This window comes from Ptychodera flava, chromosome 5 (genome assembly GCF_041260155.1).
Source record: "Ptychodera flava strain L36383 chromosome 5, AS_Pfla_20210202, whole genome shotgun sequence".
Taxonomy (NCBI): domain Eukaryota; kingdom Metazoa; phylum Hemichordata; class Enteropneusta; family Ptychoderidae; genus Ptychodera; species Ptychodera flava.
Genome location: NC_091932.1, coordinates 38,235,124 through 38,252,256, shown reverse-complemented (window position 1 = coordinate 38,252,256; position 17,133 = coordinate 38,235,124). Strand labels below are relative to the sequence as shown.

Genomic DNA, 17,133 nt, shown 5'->3' with positions numbered 1-17,133 from the left:
TAAATTGTCCACTGTCAGATTTTGTGTTGCTGTTTACTACTAACCACCGAATACACCACAAGCTTTCCCTGCCGTTTAACAATGGAATCGAGTGATAATTAAAAAAATCATCCTTGGTGAACTTCCCTTTTAACTGAGACCTACCATAACTCAAGTGCCAGATTTGTATAGGGGCAAACAAAAAGCTAGCTAGCTAGACAAATACGAGTAAATAGTTCAATTGATCGAATGGAGCAAATGATCAACAAACGGACACAAATGGATAATTACTGGCATATATTATCATACGCCAGTAGGTTTATACCAGTCTTATACGAACGTATATGGTCTCCCTTGCCGGACAGTAAACAGCATCATTATCATGTATGCCAGCTTTTCAAAAGACAACGAGTCCATTCATACGACTGACTATGCTTATTTTTTTCTTTTCTGAATTATTTTCCATTAATAAGTCCGCTGATAAAGGGAATTCAAAGTAGCTGTTTTTATTGCTTTGTCTTTCTATATCCTATATCCGTACGTCATTACATAAGCAATTGAAGTAGTACTTTATTGAATCTATTATTTTTGTCCTATTGAGGTTTTCAAACTCACAATAAATCACGTACCAAGGACATACGGCGTCGATAAGATCAGCTGTAGAATCATCCCTCAGGTATGTTTACACAAGAATTGCCAGCGTCTTCTAACATTTAGTTGAATTTGTTGTTTGTGTACATCTCAGACAACTTGCCCAATGGTCAACGAGAACAATTTAGCTTCTTATGAATTGACATTGTCTTGGCCGAATTGAATGTTTCTTTAATACGTTGACGATGTTTATTTCCATGAAGTTTGCATTATATCTGTCTGCTAGAATTCTGCATTCTGTATGGTCAAATTCCAGGTACTTGTATCATCCATATTCTTCATATCATTGTTTACTTTTGAGTATGATGTGTCTTTTGTCAAAGAGTATAATAGCTGATTTTAGCACTGTGGAGTCCTTCATTCGAGGTTTCTACCTAATTGGAATGAACCCGTGCTAAATTTTCAGAGTGATTTAGAAATTTTTATCGCATTTATCGAGTACTTCAGTTCTCAATCAAGGAAGGCACACACTACGGGGCAAGCTTATATGCTGCTGAGGTCGACTATCAGTAAGGCATAGAACAGAACACAGCTAACAGTATATTGCCAGATGTAACTTATGTCATGGCTTTTAAATACAAAGAGGCCCTTCTAACAGGACAGAGAGGTCGGACGATAGTGTAGACTATATGTTAAGAACAATCTAAATGCCATAGACTAACTATACATCTTTCCTGTCCAATAATAGAATCATCCATGCCCGAAGTCGGATCGAGTCACAAATGGCGCGGGATAGCTGTGGTTGCTGGTGGAATATTGGTCAATATCACACTGGGTGATACGTTTGGTATGTATCATGCTTCATTCATAATCAAACTCAAATACATAGTCGTAAACCGCGCGCTTCTTTACGGCAACAGCTTAGCGCTACCCGTTGAGTTTTGCGTAGGTCAGCGGAGTAAAAATTATGCTCTGGCTCGCGAGAATGACTCAAATAGCGTGTTCAAGAGAATCTTGAGGTGACAAGATATCATGAAACTTTCGCGACATCATTCCATTTGTAGGTATGTTTCTGCTTATAGGTACTCCATTTGGACATTACTGTTCAATATCATGGATTGATATGACTCTTGATTTTTAATTACTTATTTTTCCCTGTTATTCATGCAGGAAATATTTCGCCGTACTTGACCTCGTATATTAGAAAACGGAGTAAACCAACAGATCTTACATACGAGGTGAGATGTTTGTCTTGTTTATGATTGCAATTGTTGGTTCGTCTAGCTAAGTTCTGGTTCGTCTGTCAACGTTAAGTAGCTATTCATTTATTATTTACGCCATATCTTTCGCTGTGGTTCTCATCTTAGGGTCTCTCCTTAATCAACGGTGACGCAAGACCAAATGTTTGGATTGACTTTTGTTTTCTTTTACTGTCATATTATTATTTTCAATTTCCTGTTGTGATTGACTTTATACATCTCCTACATACCACGTAGTGAATTCTTATTTTATATGTGGGTCACGCAATTCCAGATCACATTTGTGCGAATTTGCGAATTGCAACCATACAATTACGCATAAGCAACATTTCAGGAATGCCGGAGTGCTTCAAAATTGCATTTTCTTTGTTTTTCGTGTTCTGATATTGTCATGTTGTCAGAATTGTGGGTCACTGTCGATATTCTTATTCAATAACATAACTTCTGGATCGAAAGAACATTGTACAACCTTTTGCTCGGAAGAACTACGCCACGTACTATTTTGGTCACATAACAGCAGCTTTCTAGAGATTATATGCTTTGCAGGACTAGATTCATTTTACAATACTCGACACCAATTCTTTCTATGTAATTACAATTTCCGATTTTTAAGTGCAGGAAAGCAGATAAACGGTTGGAAAAAATAATGTAGATGGTGATAACGCAATTTAATTGTGAATAACGTGTTTGAATAAGCGGAACATATTTAATTACTCTGGGACTTATTTAATTAATCGCGGGGAAATGTGACCATTGGTCAGATATAAACATCAAAGACTTTAAAAAACTGAAAATGGCAATGTAAGTCTTTGCAATGACCATAGATTCGAACAAAAACTAATATATATGTATTAGTCGTTTAAGCCACAATTTCTTACATTTTCAGATGGCAACATGGATATTTGTAGCATATGTATCGATGCTTGGATCTTGTATGTATTTCGGTGGTCTATTTCACAGGAAGATCGGAGCTCGCCTGACAGTATCTATTGCCAGTATCACTTACAGGTATTAACACTAAGAAAAGCGGTCGGCTAACATTATAACTTCAATTGAGTTCACTCCTACGAAATTCAATAAAAATATCAACTAAACGCTTAGATGGGAGAGGGATAACGTGTAGCCTCTCGAAGCTTTGCACTAACAGGTCAGCCGAATTTCGTTATCTAAGTAATTATTTCCAAACAGCCAATAAGGTAGAGAATATCCCTAGTTACCGAATACTTAAGTTGTTGTAAATATTGACAATTTGCCGGTCAAATATAACTTTCGAAGCAGCTGCACTGTATCACAAAAATGGCGCCGCTTTCCCTTCTTTGGGAGTAATAAGCAAGCTTTGATAGCAAGGCCACATTTCATCACGTAATAAAACGTAACTATTCGTCTGCTACGGTCCTATGAAAATATTCGATTGCATGCACCTCGGCTATAACAATAGATAACTTTTGCCCACCACTCATGCAGATATCATTTTGCAGCTGTTTCGTGTTGCAATCAATAGAATCTGTAAACCACAGCCTTTTTGCAAGGCGCTACTTGGTTCTGGGTACTGAAACAAACGACTTAAGTACACCTCACGACAGGCTGAAACTCCTGGCCATTTTAGCTCGGTTATTGAACCAATCTTTTTGAGATTGGGGATTTGGCCGAGCGGTTTTGTCTGTGGCTTCTCTGCTAGGTGACTAAGTACCGTACGTTGTGAGTTCGAACCCAAGTGAAACCACCATATTTATTATAGTGTAATTATATTATAGGTGACCGATTAGCACGGCGGCACCGATATATCATGCACGATCAGACCCTCTTACACTGCTACGTCGATTTCGTTTATATTTTATGACATTTTAGCTTACGCGTTCACACACGTGAGCTACTGTCGCAGCGATGTCTGTCCGTCTGTCTGTGCGCCCAATATCTCAAAAACGGCTCATCAGCTCAGAATCAAATCAGGTCCATAGATTCAGTTTGCTAATGGCAGGAACTAATTAGTGGTTATGGGTGCGGCCTTCTTACTTTTTGCTCATTTGCATAATTAATTATTTAAGAAAAACCGATATACTTTTTGAACGACTGCACACAGTTTGATGAGATTTGCTACAAAAGTTGATCACACCTAGATATATCAGTCGTGAAAGGTATTAAGGGGTGACGTGATGAAAGATAATTGCTACTTTGCATGTTAAATGAACTTTCCTAATTAAGGTTACATGTCTGAATTGACTTGATCAAAATTGGCGAAACTTTGAATGTACATTGAATATACATGATTTAACATTATTGAAAGTTATTAAGCATTTTCACTTAAGCCAATTCCTAATTTGCATATTTAATGAACTTTCCTTATTAGGGATATATACCTGGACTAGAAGTTGGTGAAACATGCTATGTACTTTGATGATACTGTGTCTAATTAGGGATATACATCTACTTGAAAAAGTTGATGAAACTTGCCATGTACGTCAAAGATACTGTGATATAACATTATTGAAATTCACTAAGCATTTTTACTTCAAGAAATGCCTAATTTGCATATTTAATGAATTTTTCTAATTAGGGGCATATACCTAAATTGAATCGACCAAAGTTGACGAAACTTGCTACATATATTGAAATTGTATAGTACAACATTATTGAAAGTCAATAAGCACTTTTACTAGTTCGCTATAGACGGTCATTTTTTAATTTTCAAATCAAACCAGATATGTACCGCTCATTTTTAGCTTACGTTGTTCACACGTTGGCTAATGTCATAGCGATGTCTGTCTGTCTGTCCGTGTGTGTGTGTGTGTGTGTGTGTGTGTGTGTGTGTGTGTGTGTGTGTCTGTCTGTCTGTCTGTTTACACGATAACTCAAAAACGCCTGAAAAGATTCAAGTCAGATTTGGTAGACAGGTACCATATGCTACTTGCAAGAACTGATTAGATTTTGGTTAGTGTGGCTTGCATATTAATGACGTTATGCAATATCATTTTTTTCCGTACAATGGTTTCCCTACGGAGATGGTAATGACAGTGTAGACATATATCAAGAAATACTTCAGAAAACTTCATGAAACTTTTCACTGATGACAATCTCAGAACATAATAATTATACTGTGAGTGCCATGTCAATTATCTACTCATTTGCATATTTAATGAACTCTTGTTATCAGTGACATAACTCTCAAATTCCTACACCAAACTTGATGATACATGCAGCAAATATTGATCTGATGTATATCTAATTATACTTAGAAGCATTGGGTAGTTTCAAGTTAATAAATAGCTCATTTGCATATTTATGAAGTTTTATAATTAGTCATATAACTCCGAAATAACTGCCTCAAATGTGATGAAATCTGCTGAAGATACTGATCTGACAAATATCTAATTGTGGTCTAAAGCATTGAGTTGTGTGGAGTTAATTAAGGATTCATTTGCATATTTAATGAACTTTGTAATTAGTGATATTACTCCAAAATTACAGCATTACATTTGATGATACTTGCTACGGTTATTGATCGGATAAATATTTGATTGTACTGAGAAGCATTTGGTGTGTCAAGTTAATAATTAGCTCATTTACATATTAAATAAAGTTTTGTAATTAGTGATTTAACTCTGAGAGTACTGTGCGAAAGTTGATGAAACCTGCTACATATAATGATATAACAGATATCTGATTGTTCTTATTACACGCCTCACACGGGTGTCGATTATATTGATATGAATTGGGTTTATTGACAGGAATATTGAAAAACATAGTACAATAAATCCTCGTCAGAGATAGTTACTCTGGCAGTAGACCGTATACACGTCTAGTCTTATCAGTAGTCTGTCTGCCACTCCGCATCGTGTGCTCAATTGAACTGCTGTCAGAATATACAATGTCTGTCTTTGTTCTTGTGTTGTGGTTAGTGATTACCATGAGGTCTGCAAACGTTGCGTAACATCTCCTTGCTCGTTGTTTTCGTCACTTTAAAATGAGACAGGTCAAAGGTACAATTGTTTTACACAACTTCATAACAGTCAAAAAGTATGCAGTAATTCATGTCATACTTTATTATTTCATGCGTCCAGTAGTGTCTGATAAATGTCAATACATGTCGAGTCATCAGCAGTAAATTTCAATGCTTGAAAGCTAAGCTTGTAATGTTGTCAAACTCAAAATATGTACAAGTCATTTGCGTATAACACGTCATTCCTTCCATGCAGGGGTCACATTAGCAGGTCAATTTGTTTTGTTGAGTAAATGCTAAAATTTTCTAGTCTGTTTACTGGATATCCAACATTCTGTGAAGCGTACAACTATCAATGAACCAGTCGTAAAACGCGTGAGCACATTCAGTTCATATCTGGTTGTGTGTTACAGACGTGCGTGTACAGTGCAGTGTAGATTGTGTGTAAATATATTCAGTATAGAGATTCAGGGCCTATCATGCCGGACGATGTTCACTGGCTTCAAACTCAGTTTTCTTTTTTCTTGTCCTTTTTGTTTTCTATAGCTACAAATTCACTGGCATTGCCCAACTACAAAATAATAGCAAAAATGTACCCATAATAGTCTCAAGCAAACTGTCCGTGTTCACACACGTGAGCTAATGTCATTGCGATGTCTGTCTGTTTGTTCTTGTGTGTGCACTGTAAAAATAGCGGACGCTAGACGCGTCTTTACGCGTTCAAAATGTACATGTCGGTGTTCAAATTTGAACGGCTAGTGTTCATATTGTTAACACTAGTGTTCATATTATTAACAATGATGTTCTAAACCTGAACACGTAGTGTTAACAACTATCTCCTTCAAGTGTTCAAAAACTCAGCATCACAGAAATTTTACAATACTGTGAAACAATTAACAATCTTTTGTGTTTTTTACTTTACAACTTTACTACTGCCTCGCTGTCCGGCATACGTACACGGATTTCGGTGTAACGAATTTCACAATAAGTTGAAAATATTTCCGGTCTACAATTGCTGAAAGCATGTATTTTCTAAAAAGGAAGTATACAAAATAATTTTACACGTTTATTACGGGTTGAAATTTTGAAATTTTGAAAAGAAAATCAAAAAACCACTATGAACGTATAAACTTTAACATCGGCGTGCAAGAGGCGTTCTACTTCTTAACACTCGGTGTTCAAGTTTGGTGCCTTTTCTTATCCCATGATGCATCAAAACGGAAGTTGCGACATTTTTCTTGTAAGCGCACGCTGAAGTCGTGATCGTGCGAAAGCAAGACCAGAAAGGGTAAGTTTTCTCTCCAAAATATTAAAAGTATTGGATTTTGAAGCACTGTATTATTATCCTTCGAAATTAATTGTATTGTACTTTGAAAAAGCTTAACTGCGTGAAGAAACCTTTATTTCTTTCAGTGGCTGGTGGACCATACACTAGCTGTGAATACGCAGCAGTGTTTTGGGCCATGGGGTATCGATCGCACTCGGGTCAAGGGTCATCACTGGAGCGATGACCCTTGACCCGAGCGCGATCGATATGCCACATTACCGCTGCGTAATCACAGCTAACACATGTCTTTTAGTAACCACAATCGCATGTAAATTTAAAACTTTAGTTAAACATCGAAGAATATTGTTTTAGCATATGAGAGTTGGCTTTGCTTTTACTTTTCATCAGTTGATGACACGAAGAAGCCAATATTTTGTAACATTGACGAAAAGAGGCACTGTATACAAAAGTCACCCCTTTTCCTTAACCTAATAAGGCCAAATTGTCTTTCATTTGAAGTCTCATGTCGCCATATTATCTATTGTTGCATTATTTTCAGGATGTGAAAAGTTGGATGAACGTGAAATCGAAGAGTTATTACAGAAGCTATTGGTACAGAAATCGAAGAATATGAGTGTACAGATAGCTGTCTGGAAACAAGCTTGAGAACAGTAGATTTGAACTTTCGAGGGTTAGTAACTGAATTGATAAGTTTCTGTATTTTTGTTCTGAATTTATCTGAGCTATGTCCAGAACGCTACGATTAACTAAATGTTACTGGAGAATAAGCTTTCAAATACTTGTAGTCGCCCTTATCAGATGCAATGGTGGAATGAAGAATTAAAGCAGAAAGCCACAGAAAATTCACAGTAAAAAATTTACACTCTAAATTTCGGAATTTTCTGAAATTTCCACTCTGAATTTTCTGTCGCTTTCTGCTTCAAATCTTCATTGCACCCTGGCATCTGATGAAGGAGACTTCACGTCTTTGAAGGCTTATGCCAGTAACATTTAGTTGATCATAGCCTGCTACCAAATCTTTGATTATTTTATATTTTAGATCAAGACGTCTTTTGTTCTCGGTTTGTTACTGATTTTAGCTTTGCTGTTAAGGACGTAGACCTTATATCATAGGTGAATGTGTGGCATCATCCTCAAATGTTTACATCGCAAGCGTTTTCTTCAAAACGGCCAGTACGATTCATTTAATATTTGGAGTACAGGTTTCCGGGGATTTTCCTAATCATATATGTACAAGTTATGATGAAATACCCAAAATTGTATTTTTGAGACATTAAAGACATTTCAGACATTTTTAAGACATAAGGAATTATCAAAATGTGATATATTCAAGTAAGCCAAATGTTTAGCTTTTTCAAACAGATGTTTTCGTACGTTTTTGCAAGTATGAACATATAACGTAATCCACAATAAGTAAAACCTGTTTTGTCACTACTTTGTTCATATTGTTTGAAAACGACCTACAGTGTTTATGGGGATTTCTTTTGTTTATGTTTTGATAGGAAGGTGTTAATTAGCGTTGGTGTTTTCCTCTGACAAACTTTACAAAGTGGCCATATGGCCACTTTGTAAAGTTTGTCAGAGGAAAACACCAACGGTGTTTATGTGCCCAATTGACGCTAAATAATTGTATTTTACTAAAGGATTTTTTTTGTATTTTTAAATAAAATAATTTTACTGAATATAAGTGGTCTGTTTTGTTATTTCCAGGCTTGAACACCCCATGAACGCGCAAAATTAAAGGTGTTCAACAAGTGCATATCATGTGTTCTAACCTTTAACACACTTATCGTTGAACGGCGTCCATGCGTTCAAAAAGTGTTACAGCCCTTTGAACGCGTAAATGCGTTCAATTTTTTGAACGCATTTCATGTGCAACGTGTGTTCAGATATGGAACACATGGTGTTCAATATAATGTCTGATGAACACATAGTGTTCAAAATCTGCACACGTGTGTTAAAAAATTGAACATTGGTTGAACACGTAGTGTTAAATTTCTGAACGTCTAGACGCGTTCAAAAAGTGTTACAAAAGGCGTTTAATTGGTGTTCTATCCTTTAACACTTAACTTTACAGTGTGTGTGTGTGTGTGTGTTAGCCTGTCTCTGTTTACACGATAACTCAAAAAAAGCTTAACGGATTCAAGTCAGACTTAGTAGAGAGGTACTATATGCTAATTGCAACAACTGATTAGATTTTGGTTAGTGTGGCTTGCATATTAATGAAGTTATGACATATCATAATTTTTTTACAGATGACAATCTCAAAACCTTTTTGATGATACTGTGAGTGTCATGTCAATGTCAATGTCATGTCAATCTGCTCAATTGTATATTTAATAAACTTCTGTAATTAAAGATATAACTCCGAAATTCGTGCACCAAATTTGATGATACCTGCTACAAAAATATTGATCTGATAGATATCTAACTGTACTGAGAAGCATTGGGCAGCGTCAAGTTAATAAACGCTCTTTGCATATTTAATGAAGATTTAATTTTAGTCATATAACTCTGAATAACGGCATCAAATATGATGAAATGTGCTGCAGATACTGATCCGACAGAGATCTGACAGTGTTGTAAAGCATTTAGTAGTTTAGGGTTACTTTATGGTTCATTTAATGAACTTTTTCATGAGTAATATAACTCTGATATTATTGCACTACATTCGTTGAAACCTGCTACAGATATTGATCTGATAAATATGAAGTTGTCACGTGAAGCACTGAGCAGTTTCAATTTAATAAATAGCTCATTTGCATATTAAATGAAGATTTGTAATTGGCCATATAGCTCCGAAAGAGCTGCACCACATTTGATGAAATCTGCTGCATGTACTGATCCGACAGATATCTGACTGTATTGTTAATCATTTAATAGTTACAAGTTAATCATGAGTTCATTTTGCATATTTTAAGACTTTTTAAATGAGTGATATAATTCTAAAATCATGGCACCAAATAAAGTGAAACCTGCTACAGATATTGATCTGATAAATATCGCATTGTCACGTGAAGCACTGTGCAGTGTGAAGTTAATGATTGTAGTGTGAAGTTAATGATTCATTTGCATATCTTATGAAGTTTGTAATTAGTCATACAACTCCGAAATAAGTGCAGCAAATTTGATGAAACGTACTACAGATGTTGATCTGCTGGATATCTAACTGTTCCATGAAGAATTGAGCAGAGTCAAGCTAATAGCAGCACATTTGCAAATTAAATGAAGTTTTATAATAGGTGTTTTATAATTAGAAAGTTGATGGAACCTGCTACATACAATGATCTGACAGATATCTGATTGTTCTATGTTCACATCTGTTTATTCCATTAGAACCGTTATCCCCTGGTTTTTGCATTTGGCTGGACAAATTGGCCTGGTTGTTGCATTTGGCTGGACAAATTGGCCTGGTTGTTGCATTTGGCTGGACAAATTGGCCTGGTTGTTGCATTTGGCTGGACAAATTGGCCTGGTTGTTGCATTTGGCTGGACAAATTGGCCTGGTTGTTGCATTTGGCTGGACAATTACTTCCGTCGTCTATGACCGTAGCTCATGTCTTTATATTCAAATTAAAACATTGTGTAAATTTCTACAATTACAGTGCTGGCATCATCCTCACCTATTTCAGCATCAAACATTCATTTTACCTGGTAATTGTCACATACGGAATATTAAATGGAATAGGTAATGCATTGGGTTATGGGGCAATACTCGCCTGTGGAATGAAGGTAAGATATGATGATGGCGCCTTTGTATCTCGAATGAAGGAACGTTAACGCAACCATATCAACACATTTGAAAGCTCTTGCCAGTGTACGGTATCCCAATTACTGAGTGAAAAACAGTAATACTCATTTTTTCTATTAGTTTAAAAATTGAGCTGAGTTCGAGACCTTGAGTTTGGACAAGGTCGGCCACCTCGAAGTTCCAGTAGAACAATTACATGTACAAGCAATTGAAAAACACCCGCGGACTACTATCGGACTACTATGATATTAAATAGTGACCCAGCTGTTTTTTTCCTCACGAAAATATGAATACATTATACTATTACGCTTTTTTCTTTCAGTGGTTCCCGAATAACAAATCTGTTGTTAGCGGTTCACTAATCGCAGGAGTCAGCGTTGGCATTCTTATATTCAATCAAATACAGACAGCCTTAATAAATCCAAATAATCTGCAGCCAAAAGGAACACGTTCACACAAGTAAGTCACGCATGAGGTGCAAATCTACTTTTCCTTATACAAAAACGAACTTTTGTAAGCTTTTATGTTCTAAAAATACTTCCAAAGTCGATTGAGAACGATTATTTTATACAATATTGCATGTTCCAAATAACATACCATTCTTAATTGCTGGTAGATATTTTGATCAAGAAGAAATATTAGACAGAACACCAACATGTTTTTTAATAATGGGAGCTTGCTATATCGTTCTCCAGCTCATAGGAGTAATTCTAATGGGCGACCCTAAAGTTGATGAGGTAAGAATAAATTGTTGAAATTTTGGTAGATTTATCAAATCCATTTAGTGTAGAAATAATGCAACTTCGTACATTGTGTGAAATATAATCACATGCTTGTTGAGACTATCCTTCAAGACCAGTGGTTTGAAGACAGAAAGCGGCTAATTATAATCGACAAAACCACGTAACGGCGAAATAGCGAAATGACGAATAAAAAAGGTGTAAACTGAGAAATTAAAGCAAAACTATTCTTTATACAATGTCAATAACCAACGTCGTCCCTTATAATATAAGTAGAACTTCAATAATATTGAACGCCATCTTGAATATAGAGCACCTTGCCGGGTAGAGATTTTATAGCCAATTTCTGTTTAAACGAGACTCTGGCTAGTTCCCTACCTGCATGTCTCCCGACAATGCTATGCGAAGTGATATGTATCTAATTTGTTGATATCATAAGTTTAGATTATTGAATGCTTATATTATATTTCATGTATATGAATTGATTTTCGATCCTGTATGAGCAAAAAAAACTAAAATTAACTGTACTGTAGGCGGTTAAGAATGTTTAGCTTTAATTTTCGTCTTATTATATTATTTCAGACAAGTTTAAATTTGTCTTTCTTAGGGAAACATGCAAACTTTGACCGACAAAAGAAAAATGGCAATAATGGATTTCATATTACACCGAAATCTTGCACCCCATGTCACGACGGTGTTCACTGCCGGCAGGGAGGGGGAGGCGGCTCCTAGTCTGTAATGCCAAACCAAATCTCCTGGTCAAAGCCTGATAGCACTTGCACGAGACTGTCAGGTTGCGCCTTGGATACGCCTGACTACCGCACAATGTCTCAAACTGCTCCTGTCAGTTTCTTTCACTTTTAAAATTCGACATCAACGTCGAACCTTTGCATAAATCTGCATGGACAATCAGTTCCAAATTTGCCGCCTTGGGTACGCCTGACTATCGCACAATGTCTCAAACTGCTCCTGTCAGTTTCTTTCTATTGCAGTTTCTTTATTCTTTATTAATGTATGAATGTCTTTTTTCAGTTTCTTTGCTCCTTCATTTGACCATTTCGCCGTTTCGCAATTTCGTCGATTATAATTAGCAAACAAAACTGATGTCATTTGACAGCGACTGTTATTGCTCTACGTCTAGGGCGTCCATTCATTATGATGTGATCATCAAACAACTTAAATAAGATCGTTCAATTCCAATACAGTATTTCAAATCAATCTGTTTACATGTCTGTCATCGATTTTTGCATCAAAATATGATCTTTGAGCACGGTACTTGAACGTCTTAACGGTATCACTATCGATAAACTTTGAAAATATTTTTTCATTCTGACATTCGTCATTCATATTTCCCCATAAGAGCGTTTCAATACACCCGGAACTTCAACATGAAGAGCAATATATACTGTCCGAAGAGAAAAGCAAAGAGAAAGACATCAGCGAGGATAATTTGAAACCGAGTTTGGCGATTCGCGAGAGAGTATTCTGGATAATGTGGTTTACGTTACTTTTCAGCTCAGTAACCAAGCAATTGATATCTCCGCTTTACAAAGTAAGTTTGTTATCCTTCTATTGTAAACTATAACTGAAGTCTTTGCAAACTTTATTATTCCCTTTGCATCTGAGTAACACTTTCATTAATCTGTAACAGGCTGGTAGATAGCTAGGTGAGAAAAATTGGAGAAATGTTTGAAAATTGAAAGGAAAGAGTCAAGGAGTGGCTCAATATAGGTAACATGAAGATTTAAGGCTAACGTACGTTGTCTCCTGCCTGCAACAGTACTTATGAGACAAAATGTTTAAAGTTATAACACTCGATGAGGACACTCTTTCTGTGGGCCAGATATCCGACTTTATCAACCGCATTATCAGATATCGAGTCATCTGGTCATATTGAAATAATCACAATCATTGCCGCTTTCCTTCTTTGGCCTCGAATCTCAATTTCAACTGATTTGGCAGAAGACGGCCAGCGCGGATGATATGTAAACCCTGTTTGTTTAAGCATTAATATGAGTCCACTGCTTAAATTTTGAGTTATATTATTCTCTATTTCAGCATTAGCGATGGAGATTGCAGTTAATTAATCAGCACGATCACAATGTTCGTCCTCAAAGAACCAATCGCCTAGGTGGATTTCAATACCAACTACTAGTAACAGTACTACTACTATAGTACACACTGCAATGTGTTATATTCCGTTGTCCATTCCATTACTCTATAAGGCCACTGTAGAGAAGCGTCTGCGACATAACTATCTACATTAAAAGCATCATGGAGATCAACTGCAATTTCGGAGTAATCACTCTTGTAATAATTGTTAAAAATACCCTGGGATGAGAAACTAAAAGTGGACCATAGACAATTATACAAAAATGCTGACATCAAAAAATACGGCACATTAGCGAAACTACTAAAACGGTAACCACAAAAACAATGCTAGGCGAAAAAAGTTGTAAATATGAGAAACGTAAACTTTGATAGGTTTGTTACATGTTTACGGGTACACAAAGAGTTCAATAATGTGAAAATTATTATCTGAACCCCAATGTCCTCCTGTTGTGGTTTTTGATATCCGTAGTGCTTCATTACGAATTAATGTCAAGGTTGTGTAAGACTTGTACGTGTCTCAATCCACAAACCAATGAAGAATAGACGATGTAGCGATTGGGTTTTAGGTCAGGCCACTATTTTATCAAATACATATGGGCATCCTGTTCACTTGCAGGGCTACTAGTCACAATCTCTTACCTTTACATCTGATAGAATATCACGAATATATCTTTTTTGTTCTTCGTTTTCTATCGAATTCCAGGTGTTTGGTCAAAACGTCATCTTCGATGATCACTACTTAGCTCTTGTTGGATCACTGGCTTCGGTGTTTGACTGTCTCGGTCGTATATTTTGGGGTTACCTTGGCGACAAATTTTCTTTCCGTGTAAGTATACACCAAAGATCTGTTATCTACTTGGATGAATACAGTGTCTGTATTCTATTTCAGAACATATCGTGATGTCAAAACTAGATACTGAATGGTATACACGCATACATGTAACACGATCCGAACTAATTTGGGAAAATTGAATCGTTAATTTTTTAAAATTTCTCAAAAGTGTTAGGTGCCCTAAAGCTAAATGTTGCAATATTACTAATTACTCCTGGAAACAAGTGTATTGTTAAAAACGAAAAGCAGATAAACTTACTTATTAGATTAAAGCGACATTACTTCACCATCTAATTATCCCGAATTAGTTCCAATCGTGTTAGTATAAGAAGGTTCCAATTCGTGCTGTCGTGTCTGTGAGAGTGTTGGATGGGAAGAAGGGAGAATCCTTTTGAAAATGTATCGATGTAAATGCATGTAAAATCCTTTATATCGTCAGATTAATGTAATTAACAAATATCTCTACTCACAGTGTGCAATGCTGGGATTAAGTACATGTAATGTGGTATTCATGTTAACACTCATACTCACTCAAGAGACTGGAAAAGTGATGTTTACCATCTGGATCTTTGCCATATTCTTTTGTTTCTCCGGAATCTTTTCTCTATTTCCGATGGCCACTGCAAGGTACGTGATATGTCAATGTAATAACTTTTAGAATTGAACAGGTTTAGGATGCATGTGCATAACGATGAAAAATGTTTATGAGTCAAGGTTCATCTGACAAACAATTTTGCATCTGCGCAGTAAATTACGGACAGTTGAGGCGATTTGCCTGCATATGTCCTAATTACCACTGATCTCTATTCACTTGACATTACTCGTAATTCATGAAGTCTTTACTTACATACCTCTTATTGATGATGGCCACGAGGAGAATCTTTTAACGTCTGTTGAGGAACCTACCCACAGATTGCAATTATTATAATATGGAGTTACAATTGGCATTTGTAATTGCACGTTACAAATGGCACTTCATTGATGTGCTTCGTTACCTGCCCTTTCTGTGAAAAGATGACATATTTGATTAATACACTGCAGGTCCTTCGGTGAAGAGTACGCAGGAGAAATCTATGGTTTATTGTATACTTCGGTCACGGTTTCGACAATATTAGGAACACTGTACATTAATATTCTTTCTAAACAAGTTGGATGGATTGGTACCTTCTACTTTTGTGCAGCGTGTTCTCTAGGTGGTACGTATCTGTGCGAATGTGTATAATACAGCCATAAACAACTCTGTTTAAGGAAGCTGTACCACCAAAAATATATCATCAATATAAAAACGTCGCTGTCTGTCTGTCTGTCTGTCTCTCTCTCAATCTCTCTCTCTTTCATTCTCTCTCTCTCTCTCTCTCTCTCTCTCTCTCTCTCTCTCTCTCTCTCTCTCTCTCTCTCTCTCTCTCTCTCTCTCTCTCTTTCTCTCTCTCTCTCTCTCTGCTGTTAAAATCTTGAATAGACAGGTGGCTGCCCATCTTAAAGCATAATAGGTGACCAACGAAGTTTGACTACAGCATTTCAAGTTATAGTAAAAGTTAAATATTGCAATTTTTCACATTTGAATTTGCCAGAAAACCAGACATACCATGGTCTACAGCACTGAAAATATCTGTTCAACAAACTCTTAATTGAACATGTTCAATCTGGTTAACTTGTGAATGTAAATGTAATAGCAGCTGCTCATTTTCTTCAACAGGTGGTATACTCACCTTTATCTTCGATATTGGGAGGCCAGTCAGAAGAGTTACACGAGAGGTACCACCATAGGAACACGTATGGCCCTGGACATCAACAATAGATTTCACACAACCATTGTTTTATATGGACGGATCAATATTTTTTATGTTTATTTTCAGTGAACCGGATTGTAGTTGCAATTCGGGCTTAGCTCGCCTGAAACCGAGCATTTGATTTCATAAACAGAACCGGCAATTGAAAACTGGCCGGTTTAAACTTAAGCACTCTTCGAAATACTTACAAATCAACAATACAACTGCATGAATCACAAAGTGCATCATTTAAGAAACATGGATATCTACTACTAGAAATCACCCGTTATTTCTTAAGTAAAGGTGCGAGTTAAATCAATTGTTTTATCTTAAGAAAACTAAAACTGTGTTAAGATTTTTTAAATATGTTAGTAAAGCCTGTCCGTCAATTACTGTATCGGTGTCAATCATTAACCATCACAGGATTGTCAAACTTGAGCGTGGTAATTATAAAGTTGTGTATGGCACGACTTGCTGTTCTGTGGTTGTGGTTTATGACGAAACCCAAATGGTCTCTTTAAGGTCATAATTCCAAACTTGCGCACTATGGTTTGGTCATTTAAGTTGTCTGAATGAAAAACTGCACTTTTTGCAGATACATGAGCAGTGTCGTGGATTTTAAATGTTTATGCAGCATTTTATTTCTGATGGACAAAGATTACAACGTTTGTTTATTTAAAAGAAGCACGACGCATCGTAAACCATCAGTCATCAATGTTTTCCCACGGACAAAGGAACATAGCTAAGGATTTCGATAGGGCTTATCAGCTTTGCAAAATCAAACATTATGTCCTCCACTGGAATACCACGACATTTAATGTAGTTCAGTAGTTCAATGGGACTTACCCCTGCTTGTGGAAACGAGTACACAGACA

The 17,133-nt window shown here is 36.4% G+C and overlaps 1 protein-coding gene across 1 annotated transcript; it reads left to right on the top strand.

Moving 5' to 3' along the window:
• Positions 1-1,326: 1,326 nt before the first annotated feature.
• On the top strand, positions 1,327-16,647 carry LOC139133700 (apicoplast pyruvate carrier 1-like). Its single transcript, XM_070700463.1, has 11 exons — positions 1,327-1,417; positions 1,741-1,808; positions 2,716-2,837; positions 10,660-10,786; positions 11,128-11,264; positions 11,422-11,542; positions 12,906-13,097; positions 14,361-14,483; positions 14,962-15,116; positions 15,531-15,685; positions 16,186-16,647. The coding sequence occupies exons 1-11, from the start codon at positions 1,327-1,329 to the stop codon at positions 16,254-16,256; spliced, it is 1,362 nt and encodes a 453-aa protein (XP_070556564.1). The 3' UTR covers positions 16,257-16,647.
• The last annotated feature ends 486 nt before the right edge of the window (positions 16,648-17,133 follow it).

Bases quoted from the DNA above. Each gene is read 5' to 3' on its own strand.
- LOC139133700 (XM_070700463.1), top strand. From the start codon at position 1,327: ATGCCCGAAGTCGGATCGAGTCACAAATGGCGCGGGATAGCTGTGGTT. The intron at 13,098-14,360 runs GTAAGTTTGTTA...ATCGAATTCCAG, and splicing joins TGATATCTCCGCTTTACAAA to GTGTTTGGTCAAAACGTCAT. The intron at 15,117-15,530 runs GTACGTGATATG...AATACACTGCAG, and splicing joins TTTCCGATGGCCACTGCAAG to GTCCTTCGGTGAAGAGTACG.